At 34.7% G+C, this 26,854-nt stretch overlaps 1 protein-coding gene and 1 pseudogene across 1 annotated transcript; both read left to right on the top strand.

The window, feature by feature from the left end:
- The first annotated feature begins 7,248 nt into the window (after window positions 1-7,248).
- On the top strand, window positions 7,249-13,685 carry LOC144838246 (carboxypeptidase D-like; annotated as a pseudogene).
- An 11,188-nt stretch (window positions 13,686-24,873) lies between these two features.
- LOC144838245 (uncharacterized) lies at window positions 24,874-26,010 on the top strand. The gene is given in 1 exon segment (XM_078693597.1): window positions 24,874-26,010. A coding segment is annotated over 1 exon segment (1,137 nt).
- The last annotated feature ends 844 nt before the right edge of the window (window positions 26,011-26,854 follow it).

Raw genomic sequence — 26,854 nt, 5'->3', positions numbered from 1 at the left:
GCTTGCCAGCAACTGGACGACATCATTTTAAAGTCTACTGATAGTGCATTGCTTCAAAACAGTCTCGAAACTCCTACCAATATCCCCACATTCTTAAAGCACGTTGCCATGTCAAATCAAATCAAAGACCTAGAAAACAAGGCAGAAGACATACGCAATGGAATAGACCAACTTAAAGATTACTTAAGTGTCTTTATGCTATTGGGTGACACCAGTGGAACAACTGAGAGTATAATTAGCGAGATTCAAAGCCAAGAGGCACAAGAGGCACAAGTTGTAAGTTTAAATCAGACAATTAGAAAACATTTCTATACAGGTGGCATTTTTCCTTAGAATTATTTTATTTTCTAACAATATATTTATTGGTTTTAGAGAGCTGAAGCAGTCCATATTTCTAAAGACTTACCTGAAGTGAGAAAAGGGCCTTTGGTGGCAAAACTTGATGATGTGCTGAAATCCTTCAGGGTTAACAGACAGGCATATCACGGCAAATCGTTTGTCAGTAACCATATTCATAAGTGCTGCAAGGTATTTCATTTATGTTATATAATTATAGTAATGTCATTGTCATTTGACTTTTATACTATACTATTCATTTTATCATTGAATTATTTACTTTCAGCCTGAAAATATCAAAACACTTATGACAAAAATATGCAAGACTGCAATAGAACTCAGCCCAGAAATTAAAGAGAATGTTGTCAGTGTCACAACAAAATATGGAAGATTATTTAATTTGTTTGGGAACTGCCACAGGCAATACAATTGTGCCTCATTTTTCACAGAGGAGATGATATTGAAGCTTGGTAAAATCAATACTTATTATTTTTCTACTAAAATCTCAACTTCAGCTGCTCCACTAAATTCTTCGATGAGTTTCTTTCAGCACCAACAATATTTTTGTAAATATATTGAGTTAAATTTGCCTGGATGTCTGGCCTGTCTCTCTAGCCTATCTGTCTGGCCTGTATCTCTAGCCTGTCTGTCTGTCTAGCCTGATAGCCTGTCTGTCTAACCTGTCTAGCCTGTCTGTCTAACCTGTCTAGCCTGTCTAACCTGTCTAGCCTGTCTGTCTGTCTAGCCTGTCTATCTAGCCTGTCTGTCTATCTAGCCTGTCTGTCTATCTATTACATATTTTTTTTTGTCTCTGAAGAATCAGACATTGAAGATTATGTGCAGTTCTTTCGGAAACACTTTCAAGAAACAGAGCCTCCCAAGATGCACATTCTGGAAGAACATGTGTCTGAATGGATAAGAAGATGGAAGTTCGGATTGGGATTCCATGGAGAGCAAGGAGGGGAGAGCATGCACGCTCAGCTTAACACCCTCAAGTCCAACATCCGTGGATTCAACGATGACCTTGGTATTCTGACCAGTGCAATGAAGGAACATTGGGTGAAGACATCGCCATCCATGTTGGCAGCCAAACCCTAAAGAAAAAAAAAAAAGAAAAACTCAAACCAAACAGCCCTTTTCAGGGCTACCTCAAACCAAACAGCCCTTTTCAGGGCTACCACAAACCGCAAACAATCTCAAACCAAACAGCCCTTTTCAGGGCTACCCAAAAACCGAAAGAGATTGTTAAGCAATAGTGTGTATTTATTATGTGTTCACAACAATGCAATGTACTAGTACTACTACTACTGAACAAATGCAATTCAACCACTTACACAATAGATATAATTCGACAATAGCTGCTAAATCCTAGTACTATACCTAGGCAACCCTCACTGCAGCCTCTTTATTAACATCACTAAAATAAAGGTAAGTGTCTGTGGCAACAAATATTCCTCTTGAGGTGATGTTTTCGTGAATGATTGTATTGGTTTGGAACTGAATCGGTTGACGGGTTGTCACTAGGGTAGTTAGTACTAGTAGTAGAAGATACAAGAAATTTTATTTGGTCCACTAGAAAATAGAAAGGATACTGTTTGTTCAACACCACAACCATCTGTTTAACATTATAGCAAATTATATATTGTTCCCTGAAACACAACCAAATTATTTTATTTACATACAATACATAAAACAATTTTAAACGACAATAATAATAAGCAAAATAAATTACATTTATAAAATTACCTTTCTACAAAATGGTACAGTCCAAAGTTGCGTTTTAACCGAAGCTACGCATGCGCGTTAGTGCCGCATGGAACGTACCATTTAAAATAGGGTTAGTAATAAAACCAATTTAATTTAAAAAATCAAATAAATGAAAAAAATAAAATTTAGAAGATCCGAAATGCATAAATTATCATTAAATACTTATTTGACACATTTTGGAAAGTAGAAATGTTCAATATTATATGAATTTCTACTATTTTTCTTCATAAAATGTAATTATTTACTCAAATTATTTTCCAGCATGGGCGATATCGTCGACCATGTGGCTTCAATTTCAAATAGTTGTTGACTATAAATTCAACAATTCAACGTAAACATTTATTTTCTTTCTTTCAATCAATAATAAAACAAATGAATAAGGTATTAAAAAAGTAAGTACGAGTTTCAAATAATACATTTCATGAATATAATATATAAACACGACAGGCAAATAAAGCGGATCAACCTGAGTTTTCGGCATGTATTGAATATAGGACTATTCCATTATTATTTATAGGGGTGTTAGTCAATATGTTGGGTTGGGTGTGTCAGGCTTGTTGAGGCTTCTATTGTTTGTGTCATTGTGCCAATTGTTTTGTATTTCACTGTGTTTGAGAAAAACAAACAAAAAACTGCTGCTGTAGTTAGCCTATAGCTTTTATTATGTGTCTGTAAATTATATCGTATTTTACACTATATAGGCCCTAACATGTTTTTTTAATCAACAGTTAAATCAAGTAGCCTCTACAAATAACAAGAAAAGATCAAGAAAAAGATTCATATACATACATTTTAATCGTATTTAATTTATGTTTTAATTTATATAAAATATCCAATTTATATTTTAATTTATATAAATACATCCATGTTTGTTTTTTTCTCAACAGTTGAATCAAATAGCCTCTACAAACAACAAGAAAAAAATCGATAGATCGAAAAATACATTCTTCAAACTTTATTCAAATATAAGGCACAAGAACTTTAACATTATTTAATAAGGCACAAGGAACATATACTATTTTAACTTACTTAATCTGTTTAATTTATATTATGCCATATCTTTCTCGCCACATAAATTCGTCAAGGTATTCCGGTAACCATTCCCATTTACACCCATTCTTTTTAACTTTAATTTTTCACGATTCCAGTAGGATTCTATGTTTTGAGTGTGGACTCCTGTTATTGGATCAACAAAATTCTTACTGTGGTTTACTGTTAAGTGTCCATCTACCACATCCAGGTCCTGTACTCTGGAATAAACCTTCCATTTATTTGATGGTCATTTTAATATAAGGCATATTTTGATGATTGTAACATCCACATTAATTATTTAATGATCAAGCATAGATGGTAGGTCTAATTTTAATAGATTGGTTTTTTAAAGATTTTCGATTGATTGTAAATATCAATATCAATTACTTAAATATTTTATATTGAAATAGGTGATAAACAAAATAATTTTAATAGAAGACGTACTTTGAAGATTGAAAACATCTATGTAATATACTGTAGGCAGAGATTTATAAAAAATGTTGTTTATTTTAAAAAAAGAAACGTTACAGAGAATCCCAGATCAAGTTCAGATACAATGAACATTGTAGGGAACATACTGTAAGAACATGACAGAAACAAGATATTTAGACAAGTAGAAAAAGAAACATTATAATTGAGTTTGTTATTGTTATCAGTTATTGAAATAAGATTATTGGCATGTATTTATTTTGTCTGTATGGTATTTATATTTTTGTAATATTTTGTTTGGTTGGAATTCACTGAATCTTTTACAGTAATTTATTAATAACAGTACCTGTGATTTTACATTACCATTGACCATTGAAATTGACAGTAATTTTAATGTAGTTTTACAGTTATTTATCAACATTACTCTTGATTCTACATTATGGTAGACCACTTCCTTTGAAATCAACAGTAATTTTACTGTAGTTTTACAGTAATTTATTTATGGCCGGTACCCGTGATTTTACGTTATTGATGACAAACAGACTTTCAGATTAACAGTAATATACTGTAGTAATTTATTAGAAACAGTACCTGTGATTTTACGTTATAGTTGACATCCGACTTTCAAGTTAACAGTAATTTACTGTAGTTTTAGAGTAATTTATTTTCAACAGTACCTGTGATTCTACATTACGGTAGACAACCGACTTTATGACCAACAATTTACTGTAGTTTTACAGTAATTTATTTTCAACAGTACCTGTAATTCTACATTACGGTAAATTACTGGCGTCCAGATTGCCAGTAATTTTTTATAAGAATTTTTTTAACAGTGTAGGCCCTATATATCTTGTACTGGGGAAGGGTTAGTGTGTGTTGCATGAGAGAAAGCTCTGCAATTTTATTTCTGACTATTTTAGTTTTTGTGTCAGGATCAGCTGGAGAGAGAACCTCACAAACATATTGCTAACTCATTGAGTTGAACCAAACATGACACTACTAAATAACACTTAAAACTGGGTCGATGAAATAAAACATATACAGGTATACCTTAAATTAAATATGTTACACAATGTATGTTTTGCTTAATCTTATGCCTTTAGTGTACTGAATTTTTTAAAGTCATAAACGGTTGAGAAAAAAACAAACATGGATGTATTTATATATATTGTTTTTCTAGCTGTTTTACTTTATCGTTTTGATTTAGCTTTTCGTTTTTTTTTGTATCTCTATTGAGATCCAGCCACTGATACCCACATCATTGTCATTGTTTCATTAATTTGCCTTTGGATTTATATAAATTAAAACATAAATTAAATAAGTTCTTTGTATGTTTTCTCTTTATTGTGAATAACGTTTGAATGTATTTTTTCTTGTTATTTGTAAGAGGCTATATAACTTGATTCGGCTGTTGAGAAAAAAAAAACAATACTGTATTACATGAAATGTAAAATAAAACATGATATGATTTAACTGTTGATGGCCTATGACATAACATGTTAGGGCCTATATAGTGTAAAATACGATATAATTTACAGACACATAATAAAAGCTATAGGCTAACTACAGCAGCAGTTTTTTGTTTGTTTTTCTCAAACACAGTGAAATACAAAACAATTGGCACAATGACACGAACAATAGAAGCCTCAACAAGCCTGGCACACCCAACATATTGACTAACACCCCTATAAATAATAATGGAATAGTCCTATATTCAATACATGCCGAAAACTCAGGTTGATCCGAATAGATAACACGTGTGAATTCCAATTGAACACTCCTCTAATTTCTATTCCTTCCAAGAATAATCCTGGGAACAACTTGTATTCTGATGCAAAAATAACCTACTAACTTCCCGTGGTCGCCGGTAATGTAGGACCTCACGACAATGTTGTACAATATCCTGTGTTGGGTATTGGGTATTAGTGAAAAGGAAAACGACAGGAGGTGATCTCACTACGCGCGCGATGACGTAATCAATCATTGTTATTATTAAAAATCGGATCTCACCTAATTGTTTCGCTTACAATTGTTATGGGCGGTATTAAAATCAGGGGGGTAACTGTGATTTGGTGTCAATAGCGGGTTTGGATAGAAAGAAACAATATACAATGGCATAATCCACTGACAAAACAAGGTCAACATGTGTACGATTTTGTAAGAAATATTTCATAACCATTTTTTTTATACCTCTCTGATTCACCCAAGGCAATCTAACAACTTGCCTTGATTAAAAGATATAAAATGATATAAAACACGATATTTCAAAGTAAGTTAAAAAAACGGACTATAAAATCTCTGATCTTGTTAAATTTCCTTCTTTTTGTGGGTCGCCATTTTTATGTTCTTTGTTTTTGACCCAGTTTCACATTTTGACGACGCAGCCTTTAATACACATAAATACAGCATAATTATGTCTATCAATTTTACCAGTACTTTCCCAAATGTACACGGCATATAAAACCCTAAACTTAGGCCTCTTTTTTTCTAAACATGTCATTTTTTTTTAGTAACCGTTAAAGTATATACGGAGTAAACGAACATTTCATGTCACTTAAAATAGGACTAAAACAAAAATAGTATGAAACAATTATTTTCTACAACATAGGTCTCCACTTTGTTATCTACCTTGATACGATAACATTCTTTACTGTAGGCAGGGAAAAGTGAACTTTCATTCTTTCCTGCTGTAGATCATTTATAATCTAAACATTGTCATTGGGTTTCTGGAGCCTAAGGTAAAAATTAAAAAATACGGAGTTTTGACTTAATATTAGAAAAAGATAAATATTTTGGCACATATGACGTTTCATACGTATACTACTTGAGCTTGTAAACTCAGACGAACAGCTATGATATTTTGTTTTGTTTTTATAAGCTTTTTCGACTTATTGATGTTTTGCATGAAATTTTAATGTTTTTAAGTGTTTTTTATTATTGTACAAATGGTATATGTAATTTACTCTCAATTCAATGTTTTATATTGCAATGAGTAGAACGAATGAAACCCGCAAATCGAAAAGCCTCGAAATAACTACATACTTGGGACAAGTTTATTGTAGGCCTATACATACATTGCATTACAGTATGTACATTACACAACAATGATACAATTATTTCAATACCACCTTTCCACTGATGTTATTGGATGAAGATAAAGAGCATGGCAAATCATTAAAAATACTGAACTAACTGTTTTTTAATGAACGAGCGATTGATTAAGGCAGGGCGCCGTACCTAAAGAGCCAACAATATCGGCATGTGTTCGAGGCCTACTCGCTCCTAATTAGGGTGGTGGAACAAGTCCTCTCTCGGATAATGACTTTAAATCGTTGGTCCAGTGTTAGGCTATACAGTTTGTCCGTGTGAACATTAAAGAATTCATTATTCGAGACGACTAGATGATCACCCCGGTGAACTGGTTCATAGGTATTGATAGGAGAGTGATTTACTATTGGTAATCCTTGGCCACATGTGCCGAAATACATAAAATCAATAAAATTAACCAATCAGTTCCTTCTCCTGTAAGGTAACACAATACGTTTGAACGGTGGGCGTATTCCACGGGAAGGACTCCTTGAGGTATACCATGATGGTGAATGGGGGACAGTTTGCAAGAAACAGTTTTCGACCGTAACGGCTGCTTCAATCTGTAGACAGTTGGGGTACCCAGGTGTTTATCAAATGCTAAGTAAACAAAAACAAGCCAGGTAAGTTGGTTTTACAATTAGAATATTCACAAGATACAACAAGAACAATTTCTTTTCGTAAAAAGTACAAAGAAATGTTGGTGGTTGACAGCAATTCCGATTTAAACTGTACTATTATTAGGCCCCTATGCATTCTGCTAGTTTTAAGGTTCAGTCGGGGGAAATGGTACAACTGAATTGTTTACATTACAAAATTTCTTAGAGAATAGCATATCCAAAATCGACAAAAATCGAGCTTAGATAGACGCGTGTAAACGATGGAAGCCTGTAGAATTAGCAGTTGCCAAGAGATCATAATTGATAACATTCAATCAAATTACAAATTAATCTGTGTTATTAATTATACATAGACGAGGTATGCGAACAAATGTTCCAGAGAAGGTTTGGTTGGGAGAACTAAGCTGCGATCTAACTGATGAAACCATCGATGATTGTAGCCATGATGTGTGGGGTGAAACGGACTGTAAACACTCCTACGACGTGGGCCTATCGTGCTTCAGAGGTGCGTGAAATTCAGTTATAATCTAGACATAGGAAGTAGTTAATAGTAATGTTTTTACACGAAATTAGGAAGATAAATTTGTTTTCTTAATCACAAATGAAATGTCTAGAAAAATATATATCTACATTTTTTTCAAAATATGATCAATACGTTTTTCCAAAAATAATATACATATGAAATCGTGCTCATGATATGGTCGGATTTGTTGGTTTAAATTAAACAATTTTAACTTTATATTCACTTGCAGACAATTAGGCCTATATTTATTTTTATAATCATAATCTGCTTTCCTTTTATTTTCACAGCTTGTCTTGAAGGCGAATTCGGATGCGTCAGTGACGGAAAGGTTCATTATTTTTGGCAGTTTGGAAATTTAATTTTTCCGGTTAAGCTTGTTTCCTACCTCTTTAGCTACTCGTCTGTGAAAACGCACATTCACGCACGCCAGCACAGACGCGTAGTGGAACCATGCTTTATTATCAACTTACTCTGCCAACGAATAAAACACTGTGCTTATCTGATTCATTATACGTTTTATTTGTAAAATAGCATAATTATAGGTCTAACGATAGCCACGATTCAGAGGAAGAAACACTAAAAACTATAGGCCTAATAGAATTCATATTTTTTTTTATTGTATGTTGATTTAATATAAGTAGCAAATCTTTGGTGAAGGGCATTGTTTCTACCATATGCTGATGGGCCATCAAGTATTCCTCCTTGTTTTTTTACTGCAATGCATTCAGATTGAAGTAGCATCTTTGTTAAATAGTTTTCTAAGAAACTCTTAAAATCTTAAAAATAAAACTCCATGTAGTCAAGAAGATTTCTATTCGATTTATAACCTAAAGAAGTTGGAAATAACCTGCCCTACATGTATACAAAAATGAAAGTACCGCCTATATGAAAATGATTTGAAATTAGTATTTCTAATTTTAGTTTTTCTCAGTACAATTATTTGTATCATTTCATTTCATTAAAAAATAAAATGATGTGCCTTTAGGCCTAAGGTAGTTGCAAAAGATATGCCCACCGGGACACAGTCTACAGTTAGCATATTAATACTGAGTATCATGCATTGTTATAATATAATTTAATTACGTTTTTGTAATTCACTCAACGTTTATAACCGTAATGGTTTCCTCAACAGATGCATCGACTCAAACTTAGCATGCGATGGTTCACCAGATTGCAGTGATGGGTCTGACGAGGCTATATGTGAAAGAACAAGAAGTAAGTCACATTTTCAGTTATTTTTTAAAAATTATTTTAAATCAACTAAGCCTAACAGAAATAAAAAGCTCCACTAAATTATATTAGTTTAAAAAGCTCACAAACGAATATATAGTATACAGTAGAACCATATTAACCAGCATGGAACTCCTTAACAGTTTCCAAGTTTTTGTCAAAGTGATTAACCATGTCTTTCTCTCTGTTCGTTTCACGGAGAAAGTGTCCCAACTTAATAGGGGCGTTCCCGAATAGGCGTGTCCCTAAAGATGGATTTTATTGTTTTATTGCTGGATTTCTTATATACTGTATAATGTAAAGATGTATTGTCCCCCTGAAAAAATAATTTTTTAAATTGTTTTTGTTGAATATGTCATTTTATTGTCACATACTAGTTATCCACTTTGAACAAAAATGGAATCGAACAAAAAAATTATTTACCTGAAAAACTGTAATTTAAAGCAAATTGGCTGCCAGCCAATGGGTTTTTGGTTGAATTTGACCATTAATTTGGTCATTTTATATGAGAAAAATGTTTTGTTTTGTTTTTTTTTTCACGGAAGGAATTAACTTTATTAAAACTACAAAATAACCTATTCAAAGTCTAATTTAGTTAATCTTCATCTTTAATGTAATTATTATTATTTCATTTGTTCTTGCAGATCGTACGTCATTCCATGAATTCCGTTATCATGATTCAAACGATATCAGAATCTTTTTCCAGAATCTCACGACAGCTTATCCTAATATTACCAAGATGTACAGTATCGGACCAAGTGTTGACGGAAGACAGTTGTACGCATTGGAAATAAGCAACAATGTTGGTGTACACGAGATTCGTACGTTATTTTACAATTTTTTCAAACTATTTTAAGACACTCCTCAGTGGAGACTCCTATTTAAATGCATTTAAATAATGGTTACCAAACTGACAAGCGCTCGCTTCTTTTGGTATATTATTAAATATTGTAAATGTAATTGTGAATTGTGAATACATAAATGTGTATTATGATGGGATAATGGGATAATTTCATAACAACGAGAGGAATATGACGTGTTTTAAAACTGCTGCCAAACCATTAAAGGAACACTTTATTCGATCACCTTAATCATTTTTCTACTGTATATAACTTAAAATAATACAGATTTTTTAGTATCTTTTTAGTAGTCTTATTAACAATTTTTGTCCTAGACGTAAAACGTTATTTGGATTTTAAGAATAGCAAAAATCTATAAATTCATTATAATATCCAGTTATACCATATTTACTTTAATTAATTTTAAGACGACTGCCTATGTATAATATACAGTATTCAAGACAGAGTAGGCCTATCAGTGTTTGCCATAAGTGCAGGGTACAATAAACGACATATTCAGCGGATGTACTTTTACTTACCATTGTTTGTTAATGTGTATAATAAATTTAAGATGTTAATATTTAACTTATATTCAATATAACTAGTAACGTTTCATTCAACAAATTATAATAAAATCTTATGACTCTGTACTTATAACTTATCAATTTATTTGTTGACAGTTGAACCAGAATTTAAGTATATTGCTAACATGCACGGAGACGAGGTAACTGGACGCGAGTTGATCTTAAAGTTAGCTGAGTACCTTTGCAATGGGTATCATGCTGGTAATGCCACTATTAGGTATCTTGTCGACCACACCCGGATCCACCTGCTTCCAAGTCTCAACCCTGATGGCTTCGAGAAGGCCTTCCAGTTCTACAAAGAATTCGTAAGAAATAATAATCACCGGTATTATCATCTAAATGATCATAAATTCAATGTACATTTATTTAGCAATTACGTGGATCTTACCAAGAACATGTATTTTTTCTTTAGTTCTGAGACCCTTTACAAAATGCTCAACCGCGTAGGCCTAAAAAAATCTTCATTTGGTTTGAGGAATGTTCTCTTCTAATAAATTATTAAATAGATACTGCAACCGACCCAACAATTACGATACAATACGATATTATTTATTGTCATTTTAACAACGAGGTACAAATGAAATTTGGTTGGTTGCGGATGCGTGATGTGTGTATGAAAAAACATGTAACAAACGCGCGTACAGATGAAGTGTGATGATGAGTGATCTTGATGTTAGGTACTTTAAAACCAATCCCCATGACAAATATATTAAATCTGTTTGCAAGAAATAAAATGGTATAGCGACTTGTTCATGTAACTATACCATGCATCAGTGGACTAGATTGAAACTAAGCCAGAATAAGAACTTTTTGTACCTAACGTTTGCACCAAAATCATAACTCTCAAGGTCGACTAAATTATTAAATATTGTCTATGATATTTAATGTTTTAATTTCAGGATATGGTTATTGATGCCTATGGTCGTGAGAATTTGCATTCTGTTGATTTAAACAGGAACTTTCCGCGGCTAAATACAATTATGTATCGAAATGAAATTATTGGTGGCAAAAATCATCATCTGGGGTACGGCAAAGATACGACGAATTATGTGGTAAATTAATTTTGTTTTTTTAATGATTTGTATGCAAGCACACGCAACTTAGGACTCGTTTCGGCTTAGTTGTTTTGCCAGGTTAAGTTGGTTTCCTACCCACCAAAGTTAGCGATAACTGTGCCCGTGAAACCAGCTTGCTACCCGGGTAAATAACTAAGCCTGAACGGACCCTTAGGCCTAGTTATTATCAAGCTTTCTCTACTATCTATCTTATTGAATTTGGAAAATTATCGCAATAGTTGACATGCATGTAATTGGGAACGGACGTTGTTATGATGTTATGATTTTAAGCTCTGTCTACACTATCAAACCAGTTTAACAAAAACAAAAACAAAAACTGTGATGTGCCCAAATATGGTAGTGATATGACATCATCGTGTTCATTTATCAGCACATTACATAACGTTTGATTGTGTAATTATCCTGTTTGAAGTTACTGTTTATGCTTTGTGTTAATTATCAGTGCCACACAAGTTATGTTTAATGTAGCAAATGTTTTGAACTTAGAAATGTATAACTATTTGTTTTTACTATTTTTCAACAGCCTGAACCCGAAGTACAAGCTTACATTGAATGGGTTGAGGAATACCCTTTTGTGCTATCTGCCAACATGCACGATGGCGATTTGGTAGCAAATTATCCATTTGATGACGTAAGATCCTTTAACGGCCTGACGTCTCTCTCTTTAGACATCTTGCACGAACATATTCGCAATCTCACGCTACTATGTCAACTAGAACACGCGCATGCTCAATATACAGTCGTACATTTGAAGATGGTATAACCAATGGTGCGAGTTGGTATACGGTCAAAGGAGGTGAGTTCTTATTATTTAAACATATAATAATGTTGTAACCTCCTTAAGCACATTAAATATGATAATGGTTAGGCCTACTAATATATGAACTAGGCCTAGTGTTTCCTACTAATATGAACTAGGCCTAGTAACAGACTAGTTTCACGTCAGGGAGATGATGTTTGCCCAACTCTGACGTGGTTCTACAAACTGTTCAGATAGATAATTAGGCATAAAGAACAAAGTCGATTCTGATGGGAATCCTACTCATGACATCATGGCAAACTTGGCGGTTTAGTGGTTTAGTTTACTTTTTCCTCAGTTTTATCAAAAAATGTGGTGTAGGCCTACATCCGGATGTACATTGGTACAACGATGTCAAGATTTTGGCATAGCATCATCTCAATACGTCTTCTTGTAACGTTAGTTTTGGTGAGAGCCAATGTAGTAATACCGGACACAATTTTAGGTAATTCAACAAACAAAACCATGATGATAAACAATATTTATTTTGTGTATTTCCTTTAAAGGCCTTCAAGATTATGATTATCTGCACACGAATTGTTTTGATATAACGCTCGAGTTAGATTGCATTAAATTCTCGTCAGAATCGGGATTAGAAAAGGAATGGGTTGACAACAAAGATGCGCTCATTCAGTACATGTACCAGGTAAGTAAATTGTAGTGGAACATTTCCACGGTTAATTCTTTACCATTCATTAGGGGTTCATGATGTCATCAGTCGGACTTGGTTACAACAAAGTAACTTTATATTACTGTATATTACTGCTACGGTTAAAGATCATGATGATGATGATGATAGCGGTGTGTGTATTCCTTTCTGGCACATGTGATATCACATACACTAAAATAAAAAGTATGTAATATTATGTACATATTTATTTTTAACATTTCAGATTCATATGGGAGTAAAGGGTATTATAGCAAGCACTGACGATATGCCTATCAAAGGAGCGGTAGTACATGTAGGAGGACCAGGAATCAATCATGACGTCACCTCAAGTAAGTTGAATTGATTTTTGCTTTAATTGAAACAGATTTTGTTTAAATTCGCCACCATTGGTGAATGGTTAGAAATAATTTACCCATATATTTTGATCAACCATTTTAAACATTCAACATTTCCATGTTGTTACGTATGAATAAGAATATGTTAAAATGAACCATATTTATATTATCTATGATTTAATATCTATATACTTTTTCTTTAGCAAAAGACGGTGAATATTGGCGTTTATTGTTACCAGGTACCTACACAATAACAGTATCGGCGGAAGGATATTTCAGCAAAGGTTTCGTGGTTGAAGTAGTAGAAAACTCGGTGACGCCTCTAAACTTTGTACTCAGTCGACGAGAGGTACCATAACAAATAGTTTTTAAAAATTGTATTATATTTGTACCTTAACATAAGATGTATGTCAATATTATATATTTCCAAAGTATATTATTATAGTTTCCTAGCTACATTTCTAAATATTTTTTATGAACCATCTTGTCTAAATTGTATGATATGAATAAATAACGTGTGTGTTATGTACATTTTTATAAAACAAAGTCTGTACGTGTTCTGATTTGATTTTAATAATAAATTTATAAACGGAATTCCCGACAAAAAATGTTGCGTTCTTCTTTTCGGGGAGGGGGATTTCTGGTTTGATCTGTATTACACTGGTCTTTAATGCAATATACCTTTCCTATTTATTTGATGTGATTGCTATTTTCACAAAACAATATTTGTTGTGATATGAGGATGTTTGTATTAGATGAGGATAGGTAAGGATGGTTGTCTTTATTACGTAATATTTTACCCTTTGACCCACATCACTCATATTCCAAGTCAATTGAATGCTTTACTACATTTTCACGTTTACAATGATTCTCTACCGACCATGTTTAAGTAGAACATCTATTAAGGGGACACTTTTAAGAACCAACAAATTTTCCCCTTAATAGGGGTTTCCCCCCGAAGTGAAGAATTCTACCATCAGTTATTTTAGCCCAATATATACACGTTTGCGGTACGACGTTAGTACGAAACGGTAATTAAAATTGCATAATCATAATAGATACGCGGTCGATATTTATTAATGTTACTATACTATCGTATATTCTGCAGGCATGGGTTGAGTTGGAAGCCATCACAATACACAACAAGATGTCTCGTGCGTCACTGGATCATTTCATTTGGATCTTGGTCTTATGTACGTGGTCGATTTATTCATAAGATTGTTGTGGACAAAGTGTAACTTGAATTTCTCGCTTTAAAGTGGGCGGTTACAGATAAATTTAAAGATTACCTATACATGGCCTGTGGTACACGAGTGATGACTGATAGTAACCCTCTCACATATGTACTTTCTATTCACTACAAACCAGGTAAATTAAACATTGACGCCAATGCTCTGTCCTGCAGACCTCATGACATCAAACCCAACCGACAGTATGAAGAACAACAAGAATCTTGAGGCTAGGTTAAAAGGTAAAGCTGTGTTCTCGTGATACTGTATGATGAGCGCTCTTTTCCTACAATATGGTGTATCCATCAACACTCCATCTGTCAATTCATCCGACACTATTCCACTTATATATTGATTGGACGAACATACAGCAGAAAGATCCAATCATCAACCAAGTCATAAATTATGTCAAAATGGGTAAGAAACCAGACTCCTCGATAGGGTTACCCGATGAATGACTTATTCTTAGAGAGTTTGGAAAGCTTCAACTTCGTAATGCTATTTTATACAGATGTACAACCAATCCAGCTATACAGGGACTTCACAACGAATTAGGTCATCTTGGTGTTGAGCGAGCGCTGGCGTTGGCAAGAGACAGGCCCCGAATGAGTGCAGACATTGAAAGCTGGATTAGACATTGTGGTAGGTGCATAGCCAGGACAATACCCCAGAAGCTTGTACTTTAAATTTAGTACTCTTTTAGTATACCATATATAATATAAAAATGTAAAAATATATAAAGTTGAAATGTAATTAAAGTTGGAGTGTCCAGCACGTCCGATGGCAAGAGGTAAAAAGAAAGAAATCTCCCACATGATATAGAAATGCAGCACAGTTGGTATCCGGTTAGTAATACCTGCATTAATCAACTAACGCTAATGACTGGTCATTTGCCACCAAATGAAACTCTATTTAAACAATACTACGATCAAAGAAGAGAGGTGGGAGACTGAAATTAACCAGTTGAACTGCAATCTTCACCTTCTAACAAAGTAAGGTTTTTATTCTCAAAGGTTCCTTAAAGAGAATGAAAGAAAGATCACCACCACCGTAAAAATGGAAACTATATTGATCCAACAACAACGGTTCCACATTTTCTGCAGAATAGAGAGTAGCAATGACGTTGCACAGACTATCCACTGGAATGCCATTCAACAAGACCGTGAATCAGTTTGGTTGTGCAAAATCAATCGCTTGCATGGTCTACCATGAAGATTGTGTTTATTATACCACTTCAATTTATAATCAATAACATTGATAATTGACATCCAACTAACAGATGGGACAAACACGGTGGGTCTATCTTTGTGGGGAACCCACGCGTCCATAGAGCTGGTCATGGACCAAAAGATACAAGCGAGTATCGTTTTGGTAACCGAATATAAAAATGTCAAGCGGATAGAGTCGACAACGTCAATGTCTGTAGAGGTATGTATAATAACATTAAGTTAAGTTTTATAATAAGCTTTGGACATTCCATTTACAAACAAAATTAAATGACTGCACTATATGTGACTGCCATTCAAAAATAATGCAATATAATTATTAAATTATCGGGTTTAATTTCACCATTCTTTGCAATTATTTTTTTTCATTTCTCCAAATATATATGTATATTCATTTCTTTCAGACATTTAACAATTACTATAGAATGACTTTATATTATATTCCGAATGATGAGACCCGAAAGAATCCGCCCCTGGTGACAGTGATACATCTAAATCCATGGGTCCTGTAGACAAACGAAAGTACATTGTCTTCGAATCTCAGCTGCTAGGTTTGTTTGGTACATGCACTGCTTGCCACTAACAGGGACCTGTGTTACAATTACACAAAGATGTAGGGTATGTGCAATATCGGAACGGACATATTATCGCCATCAAGAACAATATCTGCAGCCAAGTATTGTGAATGTTTGGAAACTTTAAGAATATCTAAAACTACAGTAATGACAAATGTTCTTTTTAGGTGGGGATACCAGAATGGAGAGTCCGGGGCATACAGCCAAATTCGGATCATAGATAGACATGTTGTGATTGTTGTATGTTACAACAGGAAAAAAAGGATGCAGCAACACAAATGGACAGGTTTAGGCTCTGAACAAGCCATCAAATTAGCCGAACCACCAGCATCCCAATAACAACATTTACAGAATTGCCAACAATAAACTTTTCACACAGCAATGACAAATCAAGTGTGGAATGTCACAGGAAAGGATAGAGGAAATTCATGCTAGAAGTATCCGACTTGAAGAAGATGTGAGTAAAATAAAAGTGGCACTAGTCATCATCTGCCTTAAGATTACAGGGAGAAGGTGTACTTTATAATCTAGATTTTTATGAAAATGTAGGAGTTGGAATTAAAACTTGAAATAAAGAATTGTAATTAAAACTTGAAATAAAGAGTTGTAATTAAAACTTCGAAAATTTCTGTGAAGGTCTGGAAGACCAGAATTGCAGAAAACTGATTTTGAAATTTAATTTTACACAACTTCCTTAAAGAGAATGAAGAAATGATCACCACCACCGTAACAATGGAAACTGGCAAGCAGATTAAAGAGAAAGGCACCACGGTCTAAGCGGATGGGATGAACATGTCACCAGTCAAACTTAGACAGAATAAATAATTACAATTACACAAAGATGTAGGGTGTGTCAGGAAAGGAGAGAGTGGTACAGGTCTCTATAGCTTTAAATCCATTGAGACCAACCATACTGTTTGTCACATGCAAAATTGACTTTGGACAACCTAATGCACAGATATTGCAATTAACATTAGACCTAGCATGTATGTTTATTTCACTTTGATAGTAAATACTCGTATTTTTCCTAGGCACCCTGTTATCTGCAATAATAGGCAATCGGGAAACAAAAAACCAAGGTTTTGGTAAAAAAAGAAAAGCACAAAGTTATGGTGACACCTCATGGACCAAAGGTAATCTGTTTGGCAAATCCTGAAATGGAACATGCGCCAACCATGGCCGAAAAGCAGGCGTTGGCAGATGCTGATCTTGGTGAAAAGGTTATGTCAATCAAGCATTCTAATATGTCACCATCCAAGCTGAAGGAAGTAATGATGGAGGTTTTTCCAAAGCTTACAGAAGGTGGTGGCTATGAGCTGCTTTCATGTTCCGGCAACAATAGGGTTTTAGTCCCAATAAGTACACAATTTTTTAACCATATATTTTATAAACTGTAAACAATGTTAAAGGGTTAAAAAAATATGAAATATAATTGTTTGTCCCTTAAACAATAAAAGTTTCATTTATTATAAGCGCGTGGTGAAGCAGAAAGAAGCTGTGGCGATATGACCCTGTGTTACAGAGTAGGAAATGATTATGCATTTGAACCGTACACTGTTCGTTCTGCAGATAGTACTTTAAAAAAAGAACATCAACAACAGGCTAAGCTGTAGCCACCAAGGCCTAGCAGGTTGGATACAACCGAATGGTGCCATTGTGGCAATTGTAGGCATATGCTGTAGGAATGTTGCTGTTGTCACGCGGCAGGTGAATTTACAAGGAAGAGAGTAAATGACCTGGAATGTATTGCATTAACAGAATGTTTTAAGAAAATTTGCCTAGACCAGGAAGTTTTAGAGGTTGTGTTTTCTTCTAGGAGGTTAACTGTTAGGCGAGAACTTTAATATTTTTATAGACTTACTGCAAGCTAATAAAGAGTGGAACAGAGGTAACTGCATACAGCATAAAGGCAACTGATGGTAGACTCGGTAGTGGAAAATGGAAAAAAAATAAAACATTCACAATTTATTTGAACATTTCTTATTATTAAATAACAATTTATGAACAATCCCAGAAGACGAATGATACGATTGAGGACTTCTTATTATCTACTTATTATTATCCTCCAGTCGTCGGAGTTGATCCTCCAGTCGTTGGAGTTGATCCTCCAGTCGTCGGAGTTGATCCTCCAGTCGTAGAAGTTGATCCTCCAGTCATCAGGAAATGATGGATGTGTTCAACAGAACACATTGGTTTTTTCGTTACACCAATTGTGGTTGATCTGCATGAATTCAACATCTAATAAATTCTGACCGTAATAAAAACTGTCAGAACGGAAATGCAAAGACTTGTTCAGTGAAAGATGTTAGCTTTGATGGAATTGGGTCTTTCCAGAAAATTGTCATTGAAAGATCACAGAGACAATCAATCTTTACAGTAACCCAAGCAAAACTGAATTTATTCTTTTCAATAAAATGATGAAGCAGTTTTTAGAGGCTATTAGTATTAGTATCATCAATTTTTAAAATAATTTGAAATCGATATAACAGAGGAAAGAAGAGACAGGCAATGGAGAGACATACGAGGATGATGCTAAAAGCTATGACACATCGATGTATTCATTAGCCATTGACTTGAGTTTCAAATCCCAGTTTCTAATGCCAAGTAACTACCGTATTTAATACGGTATTTTTTTAATAGCGTATATATATACGGTATATTTCTGGAAGCGGAAATGGCGGTCACAAAAAAATACCGTATTTTGTATACATATTTTCCCCACCAAATTTGTGGATAAAATACAGTATTTACAAATCTTTACCGTATTTTCTGTACCCTTTTCTGCTGCCAATAAAAAATGCCCTATATTTTTTTACCTGTGACATGAGGTCAACATCGTGTTGTGATTTGATTTTATGTATAGTATATAGGTTTATTCGGCGAAAATGTGGAGCGAAGACGTTATGGTATTTACTATAAATTTGTGAGGGGAAGTTAAAATTTCCGGACAACTAAAAGGCAATAAAAGGGACAACCACCTTTATAAAGACATTTCTAACAAAATAAAGCAGGATTATTGAATAGACTTGTCTCCAAAGCAAGTAAACTCAAAGCTAAGAGCCTGCGAAAGCAGTACAACATGGCAAAAAAAATAACTCGGAGTCTGGGAGGGACAGAATTGCTTGTCCCCATTACGAGGTTTTGGACAGAATATTAGAAGATCGGGCCATACAGTAGCTGCCCCTCATTACCTAATGGATCAGAACCAGGTACAAAGTAGTAGAAAGTGAGGTGTAAAACTAAAAATAAAGCAGAATTACGGAATAGGTCTCTAAAACAAGTAAACTCAAAGCTGAAGAGCCTGCGAAAGCCGTACAACATTGCAAAAAAATAACTAAGTGGAAAGCGGAAAATATGTGGAGATCGAGATTTCGAGTGGGAAATTCCACGAGAGTGGAGTTACAGTGTGCACGCTCAGTATACTTGGGTCAAACACAGACTTCCGGCTCACGTACAGTTTAGGTAAAAGGATGAATTTTAACACGACCACCCAAGTATTTTTTTAGCAGAAACGGGGTACTAAAAAATATGGTATAGAATATACCGTATTTTATACTGTATTTTTATACCATATTTTAAGCAGTTGCAGCAGAAACAGGCCCTATGAATGAGCAACTAGATAGATGCTGCATCTGCAAACGGATTCACTTTTTTTTACTGCATCCAATCAAAAGTGGCTGAAAAACTGCAGAAAGAACTACATGACTGTGCTTTGAAAATAAAGTCACAAGCAGCGGAAATACAATACAATTTTCTCTGTGTACAGTAGGTAGGACTGAACCACATGTGCAAATCAAACTATCGCCAAATACCAAGCTCAGCTATGAATATAATAAATGGGTCCAAAAAAGAGAAAGTACAGAAGAACAGGGAAAAGTTGTTTAGTCATTAAATTAAATATAACTTTTTTTTATTTGTAAATCATGAGCCCACGAGATATGATATTTGTAAAATGTAAAATAGGATATTTTTGAGAAATGGTGTATTCAAATATAATAAAAATAATTTTTAATCACTCATTTGGATAATTTTTGCACACTTTATGTTTCATCTGAATTTCCATATTGATAAACATAAAAAGGTCTTTTGAAACCTTTTAAAAGAGTATGGTATATTTGTTTCTTTTTCTATTCCATTTCTTTCTGTTTATATTTTGGTAAAACTGTTGTCACTAACCTGTTGTTTTGTGTGTTATCATACTTTACCAAAATTAAGTCACTCTGATGTTATAGCTAAACAATGATTTTGACTTGACTTTCGAGGCATGTTATTTAACACGATTGACCACTAAATATCTGTTATTCAAATGCTTCTGGGGAGTCCGAAAGAGATAACTTCCAGCTAACATTCTTCCAGTATATATATATTATCATATACCATCTGTATGGTAGTCACTTTTTGATTTCTTTCTTTCACAATCCATTTTATCCACTTCTTTTTCATGACATGTCTGGATTAATTTCAACTCAATCTCGTCATAACCCTTGCATATTTGTGAACTACTCAGTCTGGATTTCAATAGACGTTTATAAACTTTCTCATCCAATCTCATCTGCTCTGTTGCATTCAGTTATTATGTTGTTGTACAGTAACACTTATTATTGTGTAATTTAAGTTTATTTCCAGTGTACAATATTTTTACACATATCTCCTCATAAGTTGCCTTAGTGCGAGGTTAGATTTCAGTTGCTCATAAGCATTGTTGCCATGCAACATCCTTATTCACTTGCTCTTTTGCTTGAAGAAATTCCTTGTAAATTGTTAATCAGCATATGGATTTTTTTTTTAGGAATGTTATCATTTTTGGAAAAAATCACTGGGACTCAGATGTATTCAAACAACAGATAGAAGAGGCTGGTTAACATCAATTAATAATCTAACAGTGTTAGCTATAACATCAGGTTAAACACATTGGGTAAGTAACAATTCATTTTAAAAAAATAAAGAGTGACCTCTGACTTCTGTACAAGACTGTTCAATTTGTGTTCAGAAATTATCTTGATTGAAATTTTATAAGATTACAATCTAAAATTTTATTTTTGTGTATATTGCTTTCAATGTGCATGTTGTTAAGATGTACATAAATTTAAGAAGTATTTTAACTTTTTGTTATTTTTAAGCAAGTCAATCTTTGTACTGTATTGTCAAAAAAGTTATACCAAATCAGAACAAATAAAACAAACATTTAACATTGTAATAAATTCTTCAGAAAAATATTATGCAAACAAGCAAGCAAACATGGCTTCAAAGGAAGTCGAGTTCGATAGAAGAAATGGTGAAGAAACTATAGCATCAGTTGGAGCGCAATGTAAATCATGAGGGGTCAGCTAACGCTATGGAATATGAAGGTAACACAAGAATTTTTAGATGTTCAATCATCACCATAGGTGGTCTACATTACACATTGCTATCACCATGGAGGTTAGCGCATACGAAAGCCTTCTAAGAAAGACAAAAAAGCCAAGTTTATTGCTAAAAGCACTGATGTCAGTTATTTTTACTGAAAAGGAAATGGCGAATTGGCAAATAAGAAGCCATTGTGTCCAAAAACAAAAAACCACATCAACCATCCTACAGGAGCAGAAGCAGTTTGGCGCTGCTGGCTTTAAGCTGAGAGAAGACGAGCTCACAGAAACAATTAATAGCAAATGCAGATATTACACTTTTAAATTAAAAAACCACCATGACAGAAATGAGGAAATTCTTGGTTACTATTACCAATAATCATTGGTGGGGGTCACTCATGTTTATGAGCCATAAGATGCCTTTGCTGCATGTAAAGACTTGCCAAATGGAGAGGTTCTTCAGATATTGATGTTAGGCATTTCATCATCATTAGTATACAGGTGCAATCTGATATAGAATCATCTTGTGCAACCTTTCTTAATTAGAATCAACTTCCTGGCGGGAAATACTGTAAATAGATTTACAGGTATTGATGATCATTATAGGAATATCATCGCATTAGAAATTTAGTTGTAATAATATCACGACAGTTTAAAAAGGATAACACAGTTTGCTTTCAGGCAACCGACATGTCATCTTGTGCAACCATCTTTCATAACAGAAAGGCGTGGGAAATGGGCCCGGCGCATCGTGTGAAGTCGGAACAAAAAGAAAAAAGATAGAGAAATTTCTAAAACATCTGTATCCTCGAGACACATTCAAGACAGAGAGAGTATTTGGATTACTGACCATTACATAAAGTGAGCTTCGAATGCCAGTTTCAGTATGTGAAAAGTAACATAATGCATAAATGCAATAAGACGTCGGAATGGCTTTCAAAAAAATCAGATAAGGAAGAATTACTTTCAAAGGCCTGAATGCTTGGTTTGCGAAGCAAACAAATTGATGCAGAAAGACCACAAACCTTAGCAGAAGATAAGAAGCAGCACATAGATGACAATCGCAAAGGCATGGTGGAAAAAGCTGATAGAGCTAGGTTGTTAAATGAAAACACGCTAAACGACTTGATGCAGTATGGAGAGCTGCGGCAGGACAAGTATGAATTCGAATTTGGAGGTGCTAGCAACAAAGAAGAAAGAAACTAATGACGGCTATAAAAATACTAACAAATTAATGTTTCTTTTTCTTATTTTTAACACTTGCATACATACATATTAAAAAAAAAATCATGTGACACTGAAAAGGCGCGCAAAGTTACGTATGTTTACTTTGCGTATGCTCCTTCACAACCTTACTTTTCGCGTTTTGATGAACAAGTTTTATTATATCACTGCTAAATATGCTCTGCTGTAAGAAGGACTCGACCAACATCGTCCATGTGGTAAGTTAAGTCAAATTATTTAGTTCCACATCATATACTACTATTTAAGATAGATAATTAACTGTAATTTGTCGTTAAAAGAAATGTTTGATTCTTAGCCTCGATCCATCCCCCGGCGCACCAACACATATCGTGTGACGTCGCAATAAAAACAAAAAAGATCGAGAAATTTCTAAAACATCTGTATCCTCGAGACACATTCATTCAAGACAGTAGTCTTAATTAGGAAATACATGTTGACACAATCTCAATCCCTCCTGATAGTGGTTCAGCTTACCGTTATACCAGGTATATACTAGGTACACTGTAGATATCTGCCATACATGTTCCACAACGAACCGGACAGTGAGACGCATCCTACCAGGTTGAACAGATCCCTTCGCTCCCCTGTGTTTTTTATGGAAAAGATTAACAACATTAGTGCAAAGAGCCACTGGGAGAGATAAGCCCCTCTAGAAAGGTAAACAACACCACCAGCTATGAGTTAAAAGAACATGTACAAGTAATAATATTAGTGGTGAGAGAGTATTTGGATTACTGACCATTACAGCTCCGAACTCCGAAACAGTTTGAGTTGTGTGGAAAGTAAGATAGTGATGCAATAAGACGTTGGAATGGCTTTCAAAAAAATCAGATTTAAGGAAGATTACTTTCAAAGGCCAGAATGCTTGTTTGCGAAACAAACAAATTGATGCAGAAAGAACACAAACCTTAGCAGAAGATAAGAAGCAGCACATAGATGACAATCACAAAGGCATGGTGGAAAAAGCTGATAGAGCTAGGCTGTTAAATGAAAACATACTAAACGACTTGATGCAGTATGGAGAGCTGCGGCAGGACAAGTATGAATTCCAATTTGGAGGTGCTAGGAACGAAGAAGAAACAAGAGTTGCTTTAGTGAGAACTATTCAAAGGTCACATGTATTATAGATTGCACAGAAATCTTTGTCCAGCGTACAAAGGACTTATGCAGCGTGCACAAACCTATTCCAATACAAAGCATACTTACATACTTATTTAAAAAAAATTGACATGACCTCACTTCATCTCAGTATACAGTATAATATTTTTTTAAAGTAATTGCTATTAATGATTTCATTTCAACCAGGAAAAATAAAGTTTCAGGCACTTGTCAAATCATGATAATAGTTGAAGTTGCGTAATCATGTGCCATTGAAAAGGCGCGCAAAGTTACTTGGTTACGTATGTTTACTTTGCGTATGCTGCTCCTTCACAACCTTACTTTTCGGGTTTTGATTAACACGGTTTATTGTATCTATAAGTATAAAATATGCTCTGTTGTAAGAAGGACTCGACCAGCGTTGTCTACGTGGAAAGTTAAATCAAATTATTTAGTTCCAGTTCATATACTACTATTTAAGTTTGATAATTAACTGTAATTTGTCGTTTGAAAAGTTTGATTCTTAGCCTCGATCCACACATGGGCCCGGCGCATATTGGAGAAATGGAGGGCGCTGTCACACTGATCGGACGTGCATGATAAATCGGTTAAACATGCCTTTTTAAATCGGCTTATGTTCACATTTAGTAACCATCCAAGAAATTCGACAGTATCGATCAATGTAGAGATGATATACAGAGATGAATTGAGAAGAACACGAACAGGCAGCAAGGTGGCAAACGAGAGACTTACAACATTGTGGAACGAGTACCGCGAGGGGCAACGTAGTGTACATACGTTCGCTAATGTTGGGCTCCAACTCAAGACATGGGCAGGCTGGACCTGGATGATCACACCGCAAAACGTGATAAGGAGCGATACGAAAGGTCACAAAAAAGAACTGAAAAAAAAAAGAAATGTATTGCTGTGGAAGTTTTGTTAGATCTCCAATTAGGTGAGGCTAATATGGAAGATGTTTCTCCTGTAGAAAACATATGTGTCTGTGTTGACATATCAACACCAAACTCTACTATGTGTTGTGCTGACATAGATGTCTTACAGGCCCAGTCACAGGCCTTGTTACAGGAGTCGCCAATAACAGAGTTAACTTTTAAAAATGACAATGAGCGAACTCATTTCTACACAGGGTTGCCTTCATTTGCAGTATTGATGTTGGTTTTTGAACTAGTTAAAAAAAGATTCCCGAGTAGAACATCAGTAAGTCGATTCCAGCAGTTACTAATTGTACTGTTCAAACTTAGACTGAACCTTAGAAATCAGGACATTGCGTACCGATTTCATATAAGTGACTCAACAGTGTCGAGTTTTTAATACGGGACTGGATGCCATGTCTATGCGGAACAAGAGCTTATTGTATGGCCAGAAAGGGAGGTGTTGTGGAAAACCATGCCAATGCAATTTCGAATTGCAGTAATCGTCGAATCGAAGGTAGCAGTAATAATTGACTGTTTTGAGGTTTTTTGCGAGCGGCCCTCAAGTCTTGAAGCGAGGGCACAACTGTTTTTCAGCTACAAGCACCACAATACAGTAAAGTTTTTAATTGGCTGCACTCCATGCAGGTAAATTTCATATTTGTCTGCAGCATGGGGAGGCAGAGGTACAGATAAGACCATAACATTGACGTCAGATTTTTTTGATTATCTGCTACCTGGGGATGTCATCCTTGCCGACCGAGGTTTTGACATAAAAGATGATGCTGGGTTTTATGGTTGCGAAGCAAAGATTCCTGCTTTTAAGAAGGGAAAACAACAGCTGTCTGCTCTTGAGGTGGAAACCATAAGAAAAATTGCTCATTTACGAATTCATGTGGAGAGGGTCATCGGTGGTGTCCGTCAAAAGTACTCAATTTTAAGTTCAACATTACCAATTGAGTACATGACAACAGACAGTACAGCTCAGGCTACGAAAGCATCAGCGCCTCTGCATCATACAGCTTGCTCATAACAGGTGGAAACTTTTCCTCAACCTCTACTGGAACAAATGCCTCACAGTATTTAGGCAAAGTACTCAGGACTACAGATTTTGGTGCAATCAGTGCCAGCTGCTCGACAAGGAATGCAAGCCCTGGGTCATTCATGACATGGAAAGCCGTTGTGCGTGTTTCCACTGATGTTGTAGTAGTTGAAACTGGTGGATCTGGGGTGCCCTCATCAATCGACTCATCTAGTTTTCTTTTTTTGGCCTTTGCTGATGAAACGTCAATTGAAGCCACTGGTTTTGCCACCACATACTTTCGGTTTGGTTCCATCCAATAAGCTTTACTCACTGCAGATAACCCAAGGTGATAACGGTTTCTTAGAAACCGACTGTGAGTGCAACACCTTGAAAAATGAAAAACAATAGTCAAACAAATAATATTATTCCTTTACAGACATTATAAAAGATTGCATTGTGTTTATTAATTATACAGTACTATTAATAATTGTTTATTTCAATTAGTCGGTTTCCTGCTTATCAGTAATTAACCATGCTTATCCATCCATGGTCCGGATATAAATTAAAATAACTTCATGGTTGTACCATAAAATAATGGTTTTACATACATAAAAAAGGGCATAGGCTTTTCTCCAAAAAAGGTTATAACTTAATAAAATTATTAAATAAATAAGTAGTAGAATTGTATCCCTTCTATCTAGCTAGGCCCAGTCTTACACAAGGCATAGGCTGTAGGCTACTACTGCTAATAATTACTAGCCTCCTCCTAGTTACTAACTAGGAGTAGGCGGAAGACCTACTACAACAAAGTAAATTCAATATTACTTACATCTCCTCTAACAACTTTAAAATC

Source organism: Antedon bifida, chromosome 3 (assembly GCF_963402885.1).
Source record: "Antedon bifida chromosome 3, ecAntBifi1.1, whole genome shotgun sequence".
Classification (NCBI taxonomy): Eukaryota; Metazoa; Echinodermata; class Crinoidea; order Comatulida; family Antedonidae; genus Antedon; species Antedon bifida.
This window is presented reverse-complemented; position numbering and strand designations above follow the sequence as displayed.